The 21,882-nt window shown below is 39.2% G+C and overlaps 3 protein-coding genes across 7 annotated transcripts; 1 reads left to right on the plus strand and 2 right to left on the minus strand.

Annotated features, from left to right (window-relative positions):
* Positions 1–335: 335 nt before the first annotated feature.
* Positions 336–11,335, minus strand: LOC126854218 (protein bicaudal D). Of its 3 annotated transcripts, none has more exons than XM_050600732.1 (8): positions 10,696–11,334; positions 10,059–10,199; positions 9,148–9,984; positions 8,865–9,011; positions 8,597–8,629; positions 7,418–7,853; positions 7,042–7,296; positions 336–6,347 (listed from the first exon to the last, which is right to left on the minus strand). In XM_050600732.1, the coding sequence occupies exons 1-8, from the start codon at positions 10,903–10,905 to the stop codon at positions 6,067–6,069; spliced, it is 2,340 nt and encodes a 779-aa protein (XP_050456689.1). In that variant the 5' UTR covers positions 10,906–11,334; the 3' UTR covers positions 336–6,066. The 3 variants fall into 3 exon arrangements, with proteins under 3 accessions (XP_050456689.1, XP_050456690.1, XP_050456691.1); XM_050600734.1 differs by lacking the exon at positions 336–6,347 and adding an exon at positions 6,354–6,773 and having other exon boundaries at positions 10,696–11,335; XM_050600733.1 differs by lacking the exon at positions 8,597–8,629 and having other exon boundaries at positions 10,696–11,333.
* A 984-nt stretch (positions 11,336–12,319) lies between these two features.
* LOC126854280 (CCHC-type zinc finger nucleic acid binding protein) lies at positions 12,320–18,243 on the minus strand. 3 transcript variants are annotated; one of them, XM_050600859.1, is made up of 3 exons: positions 18,066–18,243; positions 16,176–16,426; positions 12,320–16,020 (listed from the first exon to the last, which is right to left on the minus strand). In XM_050600859.1, exons 2-3 carry the CDS (start codon positions 16,413–16,415, stop codon positions 15,796–15,798), a joined length of 465 nt encoding a protein of 154 aa, XP_050456816.1. In that variant the 5' UTR covers positions 16,416–16,426; positions 18,066–18,243; the 3' UTR covers positions 12,320–15,795. The 3 variants fall into 3 exon arrangements, with proteins under 3 accessions (XP_050456816.1, XP_050456817.1, XP_050456818.1); XM_050600860.1 differs by lacking the exon at positions 18,066–18,243 and adding an exon at positions 17,441–17,600; XM_050600861.1 differs by lacking the exon at positions 18,066–18,243 and adding an exon at positions 17,446–17,588.
* A 1,318-nt stretch (positions 18,244–19,561) lies between these two features.
* LOC126854229 (dolichyl-diphosphooligosaccharide--protein glycosyltransferase subunit 1) lies at positions 19,562–21,846 on the plus strand. Its single transcript, XM_050600750.1, has one exon. It carries the CDS (start codon positions 19,738–19,740, stop codon positions 21,553–21,555), a length of 1,818 nt encoding a protein of 605 aa, XP_050456707.1. The 5' UTR covers positions 19,562–19,737; the 3' UTR covers positions 21,556–21,846.
* Positions 21,847–21,882: the final 36 nt, after the last annotated feature.

Here is a 21,882-nt window from a genome sequence, read left to right on the forward strand (position 1 = left end):
TTAACTCTACTCCAAGAGTACAATTTTTGAACACTCTTAACTCGTGATTATCACATGATCAATGCTTAGCGCCAGACCGGTTTTTTCAAAAATATTTAAATTGAAAGGAAAGGCATTTTTGCCGCCTTTTGTATAATATATTACACTGTATAATATAATGTAGCCGTATTTATAAATAGTGGCGTCATTTATCAATATCTAATAACATTTTTTGATCTGCTTCCTTTACAAGATTTTATGATTAATATGAGAATAAATTAAAATAAATAATATCAAAACACATATATACATGCACATATTCTTATAACTAATTACAATAATAATCAGGAAGGATGAAAATTAATCATGTTACAAACGATTATATTTCACTTTATGTTACAAAAAGAATCTCCACTACGTATAATATACTATTGTTTAATAACGTCAACTCCAGGTACCACGAGTGTGGCTTGAATACGCATCTCTACCTTTGTCTCTCTCTCTCTCTCTCTTTTTTTTCGATTCTTTTTTAAATTTTTTACCTGTAAATAATGTTACTGAACATCTACTTAACAGCTACATTCGATCTAATTTAAAACTGGCGTCTCCGTTCCGATTACTTGTCAATAAACGCGGGAAATCACGAGATTGCTAATAATTGCTATAAATGGTTGGTTCCGGATTTTTTTCTTCTTACGATTTAAGGATTAGTGTACTATAATAGCTACAGAGAAAATATAATGCTCGTTGAGACCTTCGTATTATATATATATATATATATATATATATATATATATATATATATATATATATATATGTATGTATGTATGTATGTATAAATCGTTTTCGCTAATCTCTGCGAAATTTGGTACGTTTTCATATAATGTATTATTGATGCCGTAACGCTAGAGTGCATTTACAGTATATACAACATACAATGTTCTGGGTCCATGATTAAGTACAGTATAAAACCAATATCATGATAAAGATATTTTTGTCAATCGAGAATAGTATAAATACCGAAAAAAAACTCACTAATAATTTATCGACTTTGTAATACTGAATTCTAAACATATATTAAATAAAAAGTTGTTATTATACAAGTCCACACTCATACATAAATATTATTACATTAAGATTACTAAAATTACAACTATAAAATTTTAAATTAATTGAGTTATATGCATATATTCTATTCTCAGAATATATTAATATTTAAATCGTTTATAATTAACATAATACAGTAAAATAATAAATAATTTCTCCGAGTAAAATTTGATTTAAAAAGAAATACTTAATAACTTAGATAACAATTGGAGCGTTATAACATTCTGCAAATTTGTGAACATTATTCGAAATATATTTCGTAAATTAAAGAAATGATTTCTATATTTTTTTTTTTTGTATGCCACAAATAAAATATCTTATCACAATAATACCTATATACAAGACACAATATCGTACATAATATCGCTTAATGACAAGTCACAAATTCGCAAAATGCTATCCAGCTTGCTCATCGATAATTATTACTAAGAGATACATATATCTGTCAATGGAGTGTAAAAATATTTCGCGTAAGTGCAACATGGACCCGATTAAAGTGTGATACATCCAACGTCGTTGAGACGTCTCATGCACGTCATTACATCAAGAAATTTTTCTCTCTCTCTCTCCGAGTCTTCCTCTTAGAGAAATAGTTTCAGCACACATTACGCAGTCGATTAATCTCTTACAGTCTACGCCGTGTTACAGCTAATCGGACTCGTTATTCGCGAGTTTTACATTTTTTTTTTCTCTTCTTCTTTTATTACTCCTAGTCTCACGTATCTAAACGCACCACCATCGAGAGATTTGCCAGACGGGACGCAATAAGAACTTTTGTGGAAGCCTTGAGCATAAATCTGTCCATCAGCCCAATTACCTCCTCATTTACCAATCTTCGACGGGGCAGATTCTAATATTATTGTTCACAATGTATCCACCTCTCGTTTCTTTTTTCTCTAAATTACTTAATTCGGTTTGTTTTAAAAACTTGTTCTGTTCCTCCCTCGTTTTCTTTAGCTTAGAATCTTAAACATGATCTTGATAAATAATTCGGTACACAGGTTGCGTATTTTCTTCGATCTCTTTTAAACAATATATAAGTTTATTACTAAAATAAACTAATAAAGGCTCTTATAAATATATCCTACGAAGGAGGAAAAAGGCAATTAAGAGCCTGCATGGTGAATATTTTATTGCAATCAAATTATATTAACATTGTAACTAAGTGATATAGGCATTTACAAAGTAAATGAAATATATTATAATTAATGTAGTTTTTTTTTTCTTGAACAGTCTCTCTATCTCAAAGGTTCATTACATAACATTTGCTTTCTGATAGATAATTTGATTGTAATAAAATATATGCACTTAAATTACCACGCTGTCTCTTAATTGCCTTTTCCTTCCTTCGTATAAGTTTATTATAAAGAGATTTTACAGGACATATTTTAGTCGGATCTTGAAATTATTTGTATAAATAAATCATTGATCAATATATTCATGATGCTGATACGCAACCTTTTACATAGAGGAACTTTATGAAGGACGCTAAATGTACAGAAGGACCATGTCGGGTTCCTTCGAAAGGACAGAATTACTTTTTTGGCAAAAATTGTCAAAGCTATGCACTACCGCGACTGGACGCTCGCATTCAATTTTTTAACAACTCTTCGGAGACCGTGTTTTTATTATCGTGACTCTTTCAGAAATTAATTAACAAGCAGAATATCTAACATATAACTAAATTAGTAACAAGAAACTGCACAGATCTTCTTATCAATAGAAAACAGATCTCTTTGTAAAAATCAAATTCCTGATATCACACATAGCTATTAAATATCAATAATCATGCACAGCCTCCGAATTTCTTATAATTATATTTCATATTGTAACATTACAATACAGATTTATGTTTTCTAATATCTCTCTGATACTAACGTCTCTAGTCGCGTGATGCGGACGGTTAAGTTGAGTCAAGGACGATATTTCTCGTGAAAAATAGTGTGAGGACAGTTTCTCGAGAAAAGGAAGAATCTTTTTTTTTTGCCCGGCTCGTTCCCGACAGTGATGCGTAATGAGAAGGGAAGGGACGGTGGTCTGAGACTGGCTCGGTTTATGGATATAAATTAGCCTGACCTGTGTCTAGCGCTTAAGAGTCTGCACGAATCTTGCAAAATTCTTTCTTCTTTTACTCTTGGAGAGTTATATGTGTATACATGTATTTAAGACTAATTATAGAATTATATAATAGAATTATTTAGGATCAATTGCACCAGTCTACATTAAAACGTTTAAGCGTTAAAATAAATGTTTATTTTCTTAACTATGTATTATATAATCCTAAAATCTATAAAAGGAGATAAGGACCATTCAACAAAGTCAGCTGACCTATTACAATTAAAAGTTTGTTAGTGCAACCAACTTAATAAAGTAAACTATTAATTATTGCTAATCTGATCTATTATCGTCTAAGAAAAATATTTAAGACGGGCGAGAAATTAGAGATTCGACATAGGAAATAAATCGTAAAGAAAATAAAAATCTGCAAAAAATGCTTTATTCTGAATATCAACATCGACAGAATATCGATGTTGAATAGTATAAAATAAGAAATAGGATTTCCATTCGTGACACACGTCTTAGACACAGGTGACGCGCGATATAAAGACGACACGATATAGATATATAATAGCGATAATTAATTAATTAATAAACGCTTAATAAATTCTCTTTAAATATTCATCTTATCGCGAAGCCGGCAGGCAATAGTTACGACAATAAATGTACAATTGCACTAATAATAAAAGATAGCGATGATAATAATAATAAAGATAATAATGGCAATAGCCGTGATAACAGATTTGATTGAAGCCAATCTATGATAGCATTCATATAAATATATATGTAAATTTATTTGCACAGAATGCTCCATTACGTTGAATGTATCTCAATTATGTATGCACATCTTAATAATTATGATAATCAATTATTAAATATATATATGTAAAAAAAATATATATATATAAAATAGTTAATAGATTTGTAAAATACTAATACGGTCGATATTGTTTAAAAGATTCATAACAATCGGACAGCTATATAATTGAGTATTTTTAATTGGAATGACTTACGCAACGGCGGACACTAGAAGAAAACATATAATATACGGACGTATCTATGGAAAATATCAAAGTAAAAGAGCATTCTGCGAAATGCACTGAGCACACACACATTTATCACGATAATTACACTTCTACAAAAGTGACAGCGATAATCAATAAAAACTAGTCATCGGAACTATATATGCATGCATTTTTTTTTTAAATAAAGAATCCTTTGATTTCGTCGAGCGAGATCAACCATTATTATGCGTCCAACCAACTATTAAAAGTGCCTTACAAAGCGTTTTGCGTTACAATAAAAAAATGTATATAGAAATAAAGATAACAAATGATAAAACTCGAATAGCTGCTTCAAATACAATAATTGAGTATAATAGTTAACTTCAGTAAAAAACACGATAAAAGTGTAAATTCAACAAGCTGTCAATTAAATGATTTAAAGCCCGTTTAGGCCGCGTTTACTACAAAATCATTAGAAAGAACGAGATATTGTACGTTGCACATTCCATAGCTAACAACGAGATTATAAAAACGTATACCGATCTTTAACAATAAGAGATAAATATTTGTAATATCCTGGAACACTGGAACAATCAAATCCCCGCGTTTCGGAGATAAAAAAAAAATGAACTGCCTAAAATGATGAATTTAAGATTTATAAGATTTATAAGATTTATTTTTTTTAACATATTTTTTTTCAATATCGATTGTTCCGTTTCCAACATATTAAATATTTTTATGACTCGATCAAATAAAAAAATGGTTTATTCATGCATAAAAAAAATCAATCGTCAAATAAAAGGGTGTAAAGATAGATCTATTTACGCATCCGAGTGTCGTTTTTGTAGCGGAGATATGACCTGAGGTGTACTACTTGGAAGATAGGTCCCCCTATCATGTTTTTTTTTTTATTTTTTTTTATTCGGCTACCGTCTAAAATTGTCAAATCTACTTGCTGCTACGACATTCCATTTCGCTACTTTGATTATAAACTCTACCGATGACGCGCGAGATATTAATATTGTCTCTATGTGGTATGCAATGTAAAATTTGCCCTTCTTCGCGCTAACTACCTACAAACGGTATACGTTTCTTTCCGTGCGTCTTCTCCTTTTAATGTATGTTTTTATCCTTGATGAAACGTTTCGGAGATGATTATTATGCTACATACCATCAACAGAATCCTTTGATTCATCGAGGCGATAATGAATACATTAGAATACGTAATAAATAAGCGTGCTAAAGCAATGATAGAGCACAATAAATCAAAGTTTAAAACGTAGAGCGTTTTCTCTGTACAATAAAAATGATTGAGAATGAATCATGAATCATTCGCGTTAATTTAATGCACTTGACAGTTTAATGCAACTAACGCGTATCGTCGCGTAGAACATAGTATTCGCATTAAACTCGCCCACAGCGATTCCGCAAACCGCGGGCGCCCTCAACGAAAGTGTATATCCTATACACTCCTTAAATTCCTCTACTAACAATAGTGGTAACACAAGGCAGAGACTCCCCGAAGAGACTCTATGATATGGAGCAAAATTCGTGGGATATGAAACTGAATATTTCGAAACCTTTAAAACGCAGCCAATTTTCTTCCCGTTCACCGAGCGGGATTCTCTCCCGTATTTAGTGAGGACGGCGTCGTCATTTCCTTTTTTTTCCTCAGATACTTATACTGTATCTCGTCCATCTCTTTGTAAAAATACGGTCCACGGAATTTACCGCGACGATTATTATGGTGTGTATAAACCCATGACTGCGAGATGTCATTCTAACAAAGAAGAAGTCAATTGTGTATACTCACTACACACAGTCCTTCGGCCCCAACGACAACGAGTAGAAAAATTCGAAAAGGTTCTCAAAATTCTCGCTTCTCTCAGAATATCTTACTCCACATCTTCATCATTTTCTAGAAGAAATCTCTGCCTAAGTGGGGACGGTTCGTCTGTTGCGACAGCCGCGGTCTACCGCGTCCGTTTGCGCCGGCGGCGTGTCTCCTGGTATTGCGTAGCTCCCGATCAACCTCGAGCTCTTCCAGCTTCATAGTGAGGCCGAGCTTCTGCTGAACTGCTAGCCGCAGTAATTGGTTCAGCGTCTTCCGATCGTCCTCCGCCACGGCAAGTTGCCGCTGGAGCTCGTCCACTTGCGTCACGTATTCTTCGCAGCGTGCAGCGAACATTGCACGCAGACCTGGAGAGCGTATGGTTAGAGCGGGGTTTAACACAATGTAGAGACAAGCGGACGAGATAGAGGAATGCACATTACAGAATTGCAAGCGTGTTCATTTTTGAGAGATCGGATATTAGGCTTCATATATAATAATCGAAAGCCGTTCTTACATTTAATATATTTATATACACGTAATGTAAAGTCTGTCATGAAATGTCAAAGCGAAAAATATGAACCAACGAAAGACCAGGTACACACGATAGTTTATATTGCATTACGTTTTTTAAACGAGCGCTTGACTAGTCACGTTTTGAAGAGAAATGTTACACTTATAGTAATATACATTTGTTGATTTTTAGGCAACACAATAGCTACGACATAGAGTCAGAGCGTTTGAAAAGTCGATTGCAGTCCCCCACAGAATTAACAACACCGCATTTATCAAGACTAATAGCAACCAATTTTTAATGGACGCATTAGTAGGAAGGTGTTAGGTGCGGAACAAAATAGAAAAAAAAGTTACATTATTGAATTTCAATTTAAAGACTATAGAATTGTCTTGTAAAACGGAAAGGTTTAGTAAAGATTCGTGGCAAAAAAGTGTCATCTAACATAATTCTATCTTAATGTAATTTCTCTTTACAAAACATTTTTTTCAATTAAATTTCTATCTGTGTAGCAAAGATAGAAAAAGATATAGAAGTTAAATACTCACTCGAAAATGTCGCAGCGTTTTCCTTCAACATTCTAAGCTCATTCCTTAATTTGAGCATTGTCTCATTAACGATACTCTTTTCGTTTTCGTATTTGCTCTTTAAATTTGTTAACGCTACTTCTGCCGTGTTTTTGTTTGATTTAAGTACTGTTCTTAATGTGGCAATCTGCTCTCGCTTAGCGGACAGCAAGGCCTTTAATCTAATGACTTGCTCTTGAAGATCCGTTACTTCTGCTTTGTTTTCATTGACAGAAGCTAAAAAAATTCAATTCTCAGTTTAAAAAAATAGAAATTGATTTACTGATATAAAGAACTATTTCTATATTTTTTTACATAAAATAATGGCAAGATAAATAAAGTTTAGAAATATACTTACTCTCGCAAACGTTGCAGATGTTGGACTGCATTCCCTTAACTTTGGATAATTCGATTGTATGTTCTACGGCGCTTCTAAGATACTTTATTTGGTCCATCGCGGTCTCTATGTGCTTCGCAATTTCCTTTGATTTGCTGAGACTTTCTAGATCTTTAATCTTGATGTCGGTCTTGAATAGAGTTCGGCACCAATCCATCTTGCCGTTCTCCTCTTCTTTTTCGGGCACAATTTCCGACTTTTCGTGATCCAATACCACTCTCGAGGGAGTCTCGCCGTTAACGGTGCACACGTGATGGTAAAGTTGCGCGAGCTCGTCGGAAAGGTTCTGCAAATCGTTCTGAGCAGAATCAAGGAAACCGCCCGCTTCCGCGGTGAGTTTCGACAACGTGGACACGTCCGATTCGAGTTGCATGCTTCTTTGTTCCGTATCCAAGAGCTGAAACGAAGAATAAGAAAATATCAAAGGCGCGTAAGTGCGATATCAGTCGCAATAAATGCGTTAGATGCATTTTTAACTTGATACTTATTTATCAGAAATTTGTTCGCGAGACGAGATTCGCAAAACTCGGATATATTTATTTAGGATGACGTTCGGAAGTTCTGCAAATAATAGCAGAGATATTTTACAAGAATGTATGATACGTTTTGCAGATATCTGATTTCTTTTTCTCTCCGAATATCGTGCAAAGACAAGCTGGGCGAATTCCATGATCGACATGCTACGTTAGATGCGCACGAAATTTACATATAGAAGGAATAAAGTGATTCGATTCTGAATTCTCGTTTCTAAGCGCATTCTGTCTCAAAAGCCACGGTGCATAGCGGATCCGTACGTCATTTCTTTCGAGCAATGACACTTTTTTGTTTAAACGCGCTTGATGCGACGATCCATGCGTGAGACTAAATGAGGGCGAGAATCCATGGCGCTCGAAGAAATGATGTAATTCTCAAACATGGATCTACATTCAATGGAATAATGGTGAAATCGTCAGTAGCTTCGAAAACGTGTACAGTTAAATATATGAAAAAGTATGAGATGGGAAGCTATATATGTATATATCGAGCTGTTAAGACATTGAGAAGCAAGTATTCATTGTACGGATCATTAGAGGAGCCAACAAGACAAATTGTTATTGAAATATCTGGTAAATATGTCAAAAGAAACACACGTAATCCAACCTTTTCTCGAAGGCTCTTCTCTGACTCTGGTATCTGAAACGCCACAATTTCTATTCAACGTCTAAGTTTTGTATGTATGGTTGCGCCAGTATCGTACATATTTATATTCTTACCATTAGAATAAACTCTCGCATTCTTTCTTTCTCATCTTTCTTTATATTTTATAACATAGTTTGTTAACTTACATCTTTCTTCTTAATTGCAAGTTTTGCAATAATAGTGTTGTATAAAGCATTTCTTTGAAAATAACAGCAAGATAAATGCATACCTTGTTTCTCAAATTTGTCAGCTCTGTTCTTAGCTGTTGCGTGGAGTCAGATATGGTTAAACCGTTCTCCAATTCTGCCAGATCTTTCTGCAACTGATTAACCTCGCGAGCGGACATGGTGCTCCATTGATGATATTGTACAATAGCCTGTCCCAAACAATAAAGTGTCATTATTATAATAGTGCCAAATAAATATTGAACATAATCTTTATTTATTTCCTTTATAAAATTAAAAATATTTTACTAGCAGAACTATAGCAAAATTATGTACATGCAAATATACCTGATTAAGTTTATCCAATGTTGCTTCTTCACTCTGCTTTTCTGGCAATTTCGAATGAAGATGATGTAACGATTGCACATGCGCTGCCAGCTGCACTATTCGTGCAACGAACGATTGCAATTCCGCCTGGCTTTTCTCGACTGCGTACTGCGATTCACGTAAGTTTTGTGTTAAATGAGCCTTTTCAGTCTCCGCAAGTTCTAGCTGCTTTTCTAATTTCTTCAATTCGTTCAAATGAATTTCGGAGAATAAGTCGACCTGCTTGTCGGTGGCAGATGTGCCTGGTTCCTGCGTCTTTAGATCCGCCTCGATTCTACGCAATGCAGGCGAATCGTCTTCACCGTCGCTACATATCGTCTGATCCTCCGTGATGCCCCGGATGGAGAGCGCAAGATTGCTGAGATTGTAAATCGACTCACTGTTGATTCTCTGATCCAACTCCTTCTTCAGAGCATACTTGGCCTCACGCTCCGCTTGTAGAGACTCCAATGCTTCTTCCATCTGCTTCTCCGCTATCTTCTTCAAGTTTGTCAGTTCTTCCACTTGACTATTTAACAATTCAACCTCCTCCATGAGTCTTCGATTCTCATGTTTGGCACCCTCAAATTCTACCTGACTGGATCGCAGACACGACACCTGTTTTTGCAAGGATATATTCTCGTCCTCTAATTCGGAGTAGTCCTGAAGCAAACGGGTCTCGCGGAATCTGCACTCCCGTAATTCCGTCCGCAACGATTTACGTTCCGTCTCCGCTTGCTGGTGATCCTTACCAACTTCCTCGCGTTCCTGCAGAGCGTGATCGCGTTCCGCTTGCACTCGTTCCAACTCATGACGTAACTAAAAACAATTTATAATATTTTAAAATGACAGTTTCATTTCATAGAAATAATTGCAATCAACTTGATACGAACCTGTTTCGTTTCATTCTCCAATTCAATAATCTGCGACTGCAGAGACGTTTCCCGAGCGGCACTCTCATTAAGAAGACTCTCTTCTTGCTCGATGCCGCTCTTTGCAGTGATCTTTGTGGTTGTCTGGAACTTTGCGAGGGCCTGAAATAAAGATAACATATATGTTTTATTTACGGATTTATTTTAGAAATAAATATACAGATTTATATATAATTGCAAGCATATATTTTCTTAATAATAAGAAAAAATAGAATTTTCTAAATATAATTTTAAAACAATTAAGTAGTTATTATTATCCGTACATTGATCTGATATAGATACACTGAATCAGTTATTTTATCGTATGCATTCTTATATATTAAATTAATATAGTTGTATTTTTACCTATTCAATTTTAATAATAATATTTAATTATTATTTTTCTGAGTATTCATTTCACGTTGCTATTTATATATTTAAAAAAAATCATTACTCTAAACTCGCTCGCATTCCTTATTTGTTTAACTATCGCTTTCGAGAAATGTGTTGCAAGGACAGAATAAATTTTCTCCTTTTCTCTCTCTCTCTCTCTCTCTCTCCTCATCGTGCGACGCGTGATCGGGCGTGTCGAGCGAAAAGTCCGACTACTCGTACTAACCTCCTGCGTGATCTCCAGCTCGTGCTTCGTGTTTTCGTAGAGGGCCTCTAGGTCGTTGCATCGCTGCTGCAGGGCCGACTTCTCCTCGAGCAGAGCGAGTCCGTATTGCGCCGATTGTATCTTCTCAGTGGAGGCCAAGGCAAGCTCGCGCGACAGCCGTTCGTTCTCGATTCTCAGCTCCTCGAGCCCGTCGACGGCGGTGGCGGCCATCGTTACAGGTTGACGATGACAAACGATGACGACAACGACGATGGCAATGTCGCGATGTTGCTGTCACGCTCTTTGTCCCCCCTCCACCTTTTACCTCGTCACCACCTCCAGCACGCACCTCGTCGTCGTTATCGGAATAAATGAACGCCGCTCGCCCGACGCATCCTTCGGTAATCGTCGATCAGGCGCGTCACGTCACGTCACGTCTCGTGGTAGTTTACCTCCTCACTTCGGCGAGACGCGCGCGATAGGCAGGTCCTTCTTTTCACATCCTATCTAGCGACGCGAAAACCACCGTCGCAAGCCATTCGCCGATTTTGACAGACGCGGCGCGACAGTGACAGTTCGGTTACGGCGAAGCGCAAGGTGGACGAGTAAAGGGGAGAGGTGGGAGGGGAAATCACGCGAACACAACCGGATACATGTTCCGCGCGTTTGCGGCGTCCGGTTCGGCCTTTTACCCCCGTTTCGATATTCCGCTTGTCTACGCGTGTCAGCCCAAGGCCGACATTCCCTCTCTCTCTCTCTCTCTCTCCTTAGCGTTAAAAAAATTTTACCGCCTTCGCGCGCTTATCAAAAATGATTTTTTTTTTCTTATCAACGTTTACGCTTCGATGCTCTGCGCAGTTATTTATTTATTCTTGCTCGGGATATTATCGTTTGTTCGACTGTCCATTCAGTTTTATTTTTTCTGCGGTCGCTCATTCATAACGTAGATAAAAAATATACGCCAAACAAGAAAAATATACAATACAGAATTTTCAAGCACTTTTGAATTTTTTTAATGAATACTTTATAGGCCGATTTTGTTTTTATTTATTTTAAAAATATTGCAAAAATTTGTATAAGGCAAGAATTAGAATTTCCTTCAAAATTCATCTGTAAAAATTTTGTTTATCATATCAGTGGCAAAACTCGACACTGATAAAATAGTTTAGAATCGTAGAAGAGTAATTTTTTTTTCTTTGATAATACATTAATCACGGCCTAATAATAAAATTAAATATGTAGATGACTGTTATTGTGAATATTTGCAATTCATTACGCATTAATACGATGACACGCAGATTGCGTAGATCCCATTCGAAGCATGCGTGCGTTGGTCCGATTATATAATTTTCTTTTATACTGACACAATCACGATCGTTGAAATCGCAAACCGTGAATCTAGAACTTTTACAGGTCGCTGGACGGCCTGTAAAAAGTTCTATAAAAATTCGGGGATAGAACTAGTAATAAACTTAATTTTTGTACCATTGACTTTAAACGTAACTTAAAGTTAAAAAAAAAAAAAAACTAATTTACCCTGCAAAAATTTAAGGCAAATAGGAAAGAATAAATTATCATTGAAACATGATCTGATGCATGAATCACTGAATATGAATATTGGGAAAAAGAGAAAAAAATATTCACCTTCTTTGCCTCTCCGTACACATTCTATTTCAAAAATTCAGTTTAAAAACATAACTTCAAATACTCCACAATCCTTTTTATTATTTTGCAGCTTATTTTTTTTTATTTTTTACTCTTCTTCCTCTTCATCCTCCTTGTCTTCTTCTTTCTTTCTCTCTGTCGCTCTCTCTCTCTCCTTTCCTTTCTTTTTAAGTATTAATAGATTAGTTTAATATATAAGTCGAGCCGTGGACCCGGCGTGCGCCGCCGGTCGAATTAAATTCATACACTGTAACAGTCGTACTCTTTACAATATTCGTACGTAAGTCTTGTAGCAGAGACAAAAGCGCAGGTGCCCTAATCGCACTCGTATTTTTTTTTCTTCTTTATAATAATAATTATTCGTATTATATGCTCTCGTCTGTACCTCTGGTGCCGCAAATAAACCCGGAGACTGTGTCGCGGAGGGAATCGATTTTATCATGGTTTCATTCAGACTGTTACTCTTACTCATGTGTGATGTGTACTCGACTTAAATCTCTCTTACAAACGTTCCCAGCCAGACAATATATATAAAAAAAGTGTCTCTGAGAAAAGTCTTAAATTAAAGACATCCGAAAAATTGGAACAACTTCGTAACGTCATCGTTTTCGATGCCATCGAGAGAATATAGGATCCTGATTTAAACATGTCTGATTGAAATTGTTGAAGAAGATCCTTAATTAAATATAACGCGAAGGATATTCCAATCTTTCGTCATCATCCATTCACGGAGGACTTGGTCCAACGCATGTCCGTGCACCGGGCGATAGCACCAGAGGCCGCGAAGTCCGATAATAGCGCGAAGTACAATTTATTTGATCCTCTCCAAGTCTCGCATCGTGAGCATTAGAGCACACCGAAACTACGCAATGAGATCCGGATATTTAATTAAGTCCCGAACGTGTGTGTTAAGTGTATAAAATTGTGTTGCAGGACACCTGGATTTACTACGCGAAATACCTCCCCGAGCGCGGCTTCGCCGCCGCCGCGGCCGATCCAATTCGGGATCTTTCCTTCCATCGAGATAGTCAGGAACGCCTGGCTTCTGAACGTTAATACACAATTGTCGCTGCTGGTAAAACCACTGAATCCGCAAGCGCGCGCGGATACGTCCGCGCGTATCGGATCTGAACAAAGATATCTTGTTGCCCCGGCTTCCAGATGATTGAGTTGATATCGCGTGGTGTCGCGCTCTACTGTAAACATGGTCCGGTATTTGTTTGGAAAAAGTAGTCGGAAATCTAATCGCGTCTCTTATTCTAATTTCGTTTTTTTATTACTTTTTTTATTTTATGAACACTGCGCGCCGCGATCGGACGAGCCGCGGCTCTCTCTCTCTCTCTCTTTCTCTTTTAATGTGGCTGCACACAAGTCTCTTTTTTTCTCTTTTAAGAAAAATCTCGTTTTGTACTCGCGTCGAGTATAAGTGGTCATCCCCGCGCGCGGCGGCAGGGATAGTCTTTTTTTTCCCTCGAATCCATCGCAATCTCTTTTTTTTTCGTTTCTTTTGACCGTATCTACAAATTTTGCTCCTACACAACTTATAAGTTACGCATAGGAAAAGAAGAAATATATATCGATCTCAGTAACATGTCTATACATGAAAAATATAATTTTCTCGTGGCAATACAAAGAAGAATCGTATTGGAATTAGTCACCAGCAACGACCAGAGTATAAGCTAGCTTTTTACAGTACAAAATACAGCTCCTGCACATATGCATAAATATATGTATACACATATGCGCATATATATATATATATACATATATCTAGTAACGAAGTATTTTCAGCAACATGTAAGGATATAGTAAGGTTGGTACATTCTCTCTCCTGCAAAGAGAAACAAATTCCTCTTTCGTTTGTCGCATGTCCATGAACAGCGAATGTTCACGAACGGCGATAGTATAAACAATATGAATCTATGTTATTAACAATTATATGATTGTACGTACAAAATGTACCAACTTGTACAGACTACCGTGTTTATATGTATATATACATACATATCGTGATGTAGCGATCGTTTCGAACGTATTACACTGGTATTAAATCGCAAGTCGCGTTTCGTTCCCTTTACGTTTGGTGAAACCACGTAAGAAAGCGCACTTCTCTCTCTTTCGCCCTACTTCATCGAAGTCGGGGTGGGTGAGTAAAAGACGCGGTATAACTGTATATAAACCCGTAAACACTGACAATCCTACAACTATACATTGCTTTGTCCGCACTTGTATGGAACTAGACGAGTTCGATATATGGAAGAAAATGGCGAAAGAAAAGATTTAAAAAAAAACGCAGAAATGACATACGTTGTAAGAGCTCGGCGAGATCCTCATTACATCCTTACACATTAAAAATTAGCGTTACTAAATCTTATTTTTATGCATTCAGGGCCGGCATGTGTGTTCTCGCTTCTTCCATTTCTCGCTTTCGCATTCATTTTTTTTCTTTCCTTCTTTTGTCGATTTATGAGTGTCAGCTTGAGAGTTCGAGAGGGAGGACCGGAGAATACAAGATGCGTGGATGCGAAAACTGTTGCGACGTGAGCCCGTGCCTTGTGATTACTTATTCGTAAACCGTGTCAATGTAAAAAAAAAAAAAAAAGAAAGAAAAAGAAAAGATGTTCCTCTTTGTCTACCCAAGCGCCGAGTATCAGTCTGCTCTTTTTATTTCCTTTCTTATGTCTTCATTATTATTAGTCGTTTTGTAAAATTTGCTTAGTTCGAACAAATTCGAGGGGATGCGTAAAAGAGAAAATCTTGCGCATTATTATACTTGAATCGCGCGAATATCGCCAGACACGCATTGAATCTCGCGAGACCACATGTTAGAACTTTCTGAAAATCCATACATCTTGCATCGGAAAACAATGCGCATACGAGACAGTTCGAAGGTCAGGGGGACAGAGGACTCATGTCTCTACATTCTAATCCAATCGAATGTTCATATTATTATATAGATGTGTATATGTATGCTTTGTGTAGAAAGTGTATCATGTATGTGTAATAAATGTAACTATTAAATGTGTTTGTAAGAAATGAACCCTGCGCTCATTTACACGTAGCAATACAATGTATGTGTTGATGTATGTATAGGTGTAACAGCAATAAAAACTTAAAGACATCATTAAGAAAAAAAAATCCTTGCGAAGAGAACAACGGTGGGCAGAGAGGGGAAGGAGATTTGGGAATAAAGGGCGAGGAGGGTTGGGGGCTGGCCTCCGGGAATTGGGAGCATGGTAAATGGTGGCAATCCGAACGATTACGACGACAACGACGACGACGCCTATGGCGACGACGACGACGATGTCGGCGACACGCGTCCTCTGCGAATTGTACGCGTCAACGAGATATACGTCCGCATCATCCCTACCTAGCTACAATTCCCGGTAGTGGCGCGCGCGACGGTGAACGGCTTATCGTTATCGTTAAGCGAGCGGCACGGATTCCGGTTGTCTCCTACTTCCTGTCATCCTGATCGCATTCGCGGCTTATGTGACCGGTCTTGCCGCAGATGTAGCAAGTCTTGCCACCGGCCTCGGTGCAGTTGCGAGCGATATGGCCCGTCTTGTTGCAATTGTAACAGCTCTGCATGGCAAAGCGGCCGGAATCGTTGCCACCCTCCGGGCAGCTGCGTGCCATGTGACCAGTCTTGTTGCAATTGTAACAACTCAACTCCGGTCCCTGTCAAAAAAAATACTATCAATTTATTTGATACAGTCTCTATGTCATAGCACAAAGTTCCCAACTCTAATTGCAAAGATCCACTGCAGGCAAGAGAGAATATTAAAATGCAGACAATTCAAAATATCTATATTGAACTATAACAAAATACAAACCTGTTGACAGTCTTTAGCAATGTGTCCAACACCATTGCAACGATAGCAAAGATCTTGATCCTCTTTGCATTCACGCGCAAAGTGTCCAAATTGGTTGCATTTAAAGCACTTCTCTCGGCCACGTCCAAAACCACCGTCTCTATCACGTCCACGATCTCCTCTGCCTCCACCACCGCCTTGTGGGCACTCCCGTGCAAAGTGACCCATACGGTTACATTTGTAACACGCACTCGAACTCATCTTCTACAAATCTGTAATTATACATACTGAATTATATTTATCTGATATTAATAATATATTTTAATTATATATTTTAATATATATATATATATATATATATATATATATATATATATATATATATTTATTTTTAACGTTCAATTATATATCGTATCATGTTTTACGTTATTCCTAATTAATTTACAACTTTACACATGTAAACTACAAGGAATATATATATCATCCGAGCATCCTTTCCCACTCATAGAGTTCTCAAACTTATCACACTTATACTGAAGAAATTCCCAATCTATATACCATTGTTCAAACTACAAAATTCCAATCATACAATCTCTGAAGAAAAAAAAATAAAAAAAATGACAAAAATCGCGATCGAATTTCACGTACTCGTGGCCGAGAGTACCCGAGAGATTCGCGGCGGACAAACTGCCATATCTAACGCGCTCGCGCGCGCCGCACACAGATGTCTCCTGAACGCGCGCGCGGGGCACGAAGTGCGATGAACGGATGAGCGAGGAGGAAGGGAGGGAGGGAGGGAGGAAGTGGGGGGAGGGGGGAGGCGAGCAAGACACGCAGGTGAATGTGCACTTTATCGGCGATGAGGCCGTGCGAACTCGCTCGCAGGAAGCGCCGGCCGCCGCATAATAGCGTTAACGAGAGGCTGCGGCGGCCAACTACACACACACCGCATGGCGCCGACCGGATCGAAGCGGCGCGCACGCGAAACGCGTTGATAAAATGGCATCCTTCTCGCGTCATCGCGAGTCCCAATATATCGTCACATTGCCTGTATATATATATACGCACTAAACAGAACGTGAACGAGATAAAAGATGGGATATAACACGTGTGGCCCGCGTGTGGTCGCGAAGGGGCCGCGTCCGCTCAACGTCGATGACGATGATGAGACTGGGATAATAATCGGGGAAGGAGTTGACGGCGTCGGGTACGTCGACGTACTTGACACGACGTCGTCGACGACGATGAACTTCGCGGTATCGAATGATTTTTTTTTTTCTTTTTACCGTACTCGCTGTTCTCTCCCTCGCTCGACCCAACGACGGTTCCTCCTCCGGTTTTCTCGCGGCGCGTACAACGTGGCTGGCGCTCGGATCCGTTTGCTCGATCTCTCTCACTCTCTCTCTTTCCGTGCGCCCCCCACCGGATCCCTTCGACATTTTCAGCCGGCGGTATGTGTATGTGCGTGCGTGCATGATACGTACGTACGTATGCGCCGCGCGACGTGAAGATGGCATCCCGTGAGTGACGCCGCGCGCGCGCTGCGCTTTTTTTGCGCCGGAGAGAGAAAAGATCGCGCGTAAACGATGGCGATTGCCGCCCGTCATCGTCGTCGACGACGATGATGACGATGCTCCGGCGACGATGACGCTGCGTAGCGACCGCGCGTTGGCGGGCTCGCTTCGTATTTCCTATTTATTTTCTACTATACGACACGCGGTGCGCGGATCGTGCTCGAGTAACGGGAACGGAGAGCCAAGGCGACGGATGGGACCACGTGCCGGATTTGCGGCGCACGGTCGCACCTCGCGACACAGAGGAGAGCCGATGCTCACTCCGGCGATGGCGCGACCGTGTGGCGCGTGCCCGTTCCCGAGACGAGATAGATTTCGGGGGATGGATAAGACTCACCGTGCTTGCAGATTGATGCGCGATTATCAAAGGGACTGCTGCTGCGCTGCTGCGACGAAGCGTACGATGACGATGGACCCACGGGAAGCAGTGTTTTCCGTAGGAAAAATCGGACCGACACTCTCCAGCGGACGGCTCGCGGCGACCATTGACTACGAAAGGGATAGAACGGATAATCGCCGTCGCGCTTAACCCGCCAAAGTCCCCTCGCAATAATCAACGCCATCTCTTTCCGCTTTTCTCCGCCCCCTTTCCAACCCCCACCGTCGTTTCCATCGACGATTCACAAGCTGCCACGATCGATCCAAGCGTTGGATTGGCCAGCTCGTTCCGGCACCATGCTGCGTGACCAATCGCTAACAAATCTTAGGCCGCAATGCGATATATAGACACGTCACCCTTAAGCTGAGTTCGGAGAGCATACTTTTAGCAGTATAATGTACTCTATCCTTATTTATTACTTTGAGTAAGGCCCTGCGCATAATAGAGAAAATATTAGTAGAAATAAAATATTAAATTTTAAGAATTTAATACTTATTTCTATTCCTAATAAAAACTTAATAAGAATAAGGAAACAGATTAATTATTCTTAATTTTAATTTTATTGTGCGTTAATTAAATTGTGGAAATTATAAGAAATAAAAATTATAAAGTTGAGCAGATTTTTATTAGATTTCAACAAATAAAATCGTAGACATTCTGAATTCATCACATTTCCTCATTTTTGCAATTTTCACATCGTTTTAGATACACAATCAATATCTAGAATTTCTGAAAATGGAATCTAGCAAAAATAATATAATGAGGATCAACCAATCAGAAATTATTCGAAGAAATTTGGACTTATTGAAATACAAAAAATTATTAGAATTGAATTCTTATGTATATAAAAAAATTTTTATTGATAATAAATATTGTTCGATAAGTATTTATTAATATATAAATATCCAATTTTTTATTAATCGTTACTTTTTATAAATAATTATTATCAAGATTAAAAATTGCACGCTTGTTGAGAAGTTTTGTGACTGGGTTTCCCTTAAACTAATATTTCCGGAATTTTTAATAATCGAAAGATTTATTCTTATTATTTTAACAAAAAAAAAATAATTACTATAGAAGAATCTGTAAAAAAATGAAATTTAAATGTATTTTTTATTATAAAGAAGATAATAAAGAAATTTTCTAAATTAAAAGACGGTTTGAATTTAGAATAGTTGCGTTTTCTGTAAAAATCATTCCATGAGAAACGAGACCATTGAAAAATCGAATTGGCAAATTTTTCCAAAATTCCGACTGATTGGCCAATCAGAGCAAAGTAGTTTGTCGGTTGATTGATCAACTCGCAACCGAGCCAGCAACCCGTAGTGTAATACGGCCCTTATTTGAGGTCTAAATAGGTCTCTCAAGAAATGACGGGAATAAAAAAAAAATGGCGATGCGAAGTTAAATGCTGACAGACTATTCTCGAACACAATTTTAATCTGCATTGAAAACGCGGTCAGTGAATGCCGGTTATCGGCCACGTCCGTATATCGATATGCCCGCGAATCTGCCATAGATAGACGCCACGTTTATGTCACATACGTACCTAACATACACCGGTCGATAACTCTTGTTATCACCGTCAATATCCGCAATCCCGTACACCTCATTCCCGAGGACGTCGAAGATGTCTCGTATTCGCGCGGGCGCTTTAATATGCGTCCTCGCGCTCTACGCGTGCACGCTCATACACGCCGCCGATCTCGTGGACCCGGACCTGGTTGTCAGAAATGTCGAACGTCACATCGATCTGCAATCCCAGCTGACCAAGATCACCACTCGAGTGGTTCTGGACAATAATAGCAAGGATCGAGCCATCCAGCGCTTTCTCTACTGCCTGGAGGGCGCGCAGAGGGAGTCTCTCAGTTACATAGCGGCACGCGTGGAACCAGGTAAACTGGAGCTCAAGGTCACGCCGATCAAGGTCGATGCGCATCGCGACAAGATTTTCTATTCTATCGATCTCGCCAATTATCTGGCGCCTCGACGCGCTCTCACCATAGAGGTGGAGACGATACTCACGCATGAGCTGGTACCGCATCCTAAGGAGATTGCCCAGCAGGAGAAACAGCTGGTCAAGTACACGGGGAATGTGTACGCTTATTTGCCCTACGCTGTAACCAAGCAGACGACTTATGTGGCTTTGCCATCACGCAACATTGAAAGCTACACCAAGATCAAACCTGTCTCCCAGACTGGTTCAGCGATAGCTTATGGACCGTTCGAGAAGCAACCACCTTTCGCCTATGAAGAGTTGACGGTGCACTTTGAGAACAACAACAAGTTTCTCACGGTGACCAGGCTCGAGAGAACCATTGAGATCTCTCACTGGGGTAATATAGCTGTCGAGGAGCACATTGATCTTCTGCATACTGGTGCTTTGTTGAAAGGTTCCTTCTCTCGTTATGAGTATGCTCGTGAATCCAAGTCCGGACAGGCCAGCATCCAGAGCTTCGATACTATCCTACCTGCGGCCGCTTCCGACATCTATTACAGGGACGAGATCGGTAACATCTCCACGTCGCACACCCGCATCAAGAAGGACTCCGTAGAGTTGAATCTGCGTCCGAGATTCCCGCTGTTTGGAGGCTGGAAGACTCGGTACACGATCGGTTATAGCGTACCCAGTTACGAGTACCTGTTTCATTCCGGAGACGAGTACACCCTGGAGATGAGACTGCTGGATCACATCTTCGACGATATGATCGTGGACGAAATAGTTCTGAAGATTATTCTGCCGGAGGGTGCGCGGAATATACAGCTGGAACTGCCGTATCCCACGACCCGCTTGGCGGATTCTCTGCACTACACGTATCTCGACGTCACCGGACGTCCGGTGGTGTCAGTGACCAAGAAGAATCTGGTGGAGAATCATATCCAAAGTTTCAGGTTGAAGTATACATTCCCGCGTCTGCTGATGTTGCAGGAGCCGTTGCTGGTTGTGGTAGCGTTGTACCTAATGTTCCTGTTAGTCATAATATACGTGAGATTGGACTTCTCCATCGACAAGGACGAGGCGTCGGAGAGTAAACTGAGGATCGCCGGACAGTGCGAGAAGATATTGGCCGCTCAGGATCGCCGAGTCACATCCTACAACGAGCTGGACGATCAGCTGGCGTATCTGAAGACGAACAAGGATGCCAACGCGTTCCTGACCGCGGTGAAGGGCATCAACCAGGAGTACAAGGCGGCCACCGCCGCGCTTAACGAGATTGCGCAAAAGCTGAAGGGTGAATCCGGCGATGTGTACGATCGCGTGCAGGAGCTGCAAAAGTGCGATCGTTCCCTGAAGGAGCTCTACAACCAACAGCAGACGCTGTACGTGGATAAACTGGTCCCAGGGAAGATCGGTCGCCAGCAGTTCGTCGAGGCGGAGGCGGCGATCGCCAAGAAGAAGGAGGAGTGCGTCGAGAAGATCAATGCGATCATAAAGTCGCTCCAGTAATCGCATTCCGCGAATGAACTTGAGAGCGATGTGATGTATTTTCGCAATACAGTAATACAAATATCTGTCGCATCTGTTAATATTCCATTCGTGAAAATATAAACCAACTGGGAACTTATTCCATAAGTTTACAAATGCATCGAGTCACGAGAAAAGAAACTCTTATGTCTGTATCGTAAATTAAGATTTGTAATAAATATGTAGGAAAAAAAACGTATAATTACGTTTTCGTTGTACCTCCTCTAAGACTGTTGTATCTAAATAAAAAAATTGTTGATAACTTCTTCTTAAGATGTATATATAATTATAACGATATTTTTCTCAATG

Source organism: Cataglyphis hispanica, chromosome 13 (genome assembly GCF_021464435.1).
Source record: "Cataglyphis hispanica isolate Lineage 1 chromosome 13, ULB_Chis1_1.0, whole genome shotgun sequence".
NCBI classification, from domain to species: domain Eukaryota; kingdom Metazoa; phylum Arthropoda; class Insecta; order Hymenoptera; family Formicidae; genus Cataglyphis; species Cataglyphis hispanica.

Coding starts and splice junctions, on each gene's coding strand:
- LOC126854229 (XM_050600750.1), top strand. CDS start 19,738: ATGTCTCGTATTCGCGCGGGCGCTTTAATATGCGTCCTCGCGCTCTAC.
- LOC126854280 (XM_050600859.1), bottom strand. CDS start 16,415: ATGAGTTCGAGTGCGTGTTACAAATGTAACCGTATGGGTCACTTTGCA. Junction 16,021..16,175: donor TTGCTAAAGACTGTCAACAG/GTTTGTATTTTG, acceptor TTTTTTTGACAG/GGACCGGAGTTGAGTTGTTA.
- LOC126854218 (XM_050600732.1), bottom strand. CDS start 10,905: ATGGCCGCCACCGCCGTCGACGGGCTCGAGGAGCTGAGAATCGAGAAC. Junction 9,985..10,058: donor TGGAGAATGAAACGAAACAG/GTTCGTATCAAG, acceptor AATTGTTTTTAG/TTACGTCATGAGTTGGAACG. Junction 7,854..8,596: donor AGAAGAGCCTTCGAGAAAAG/GTTGGATTACGT, acceptor TCTTCGTTTCAG/CTCTTGGATACGGAACAAAG.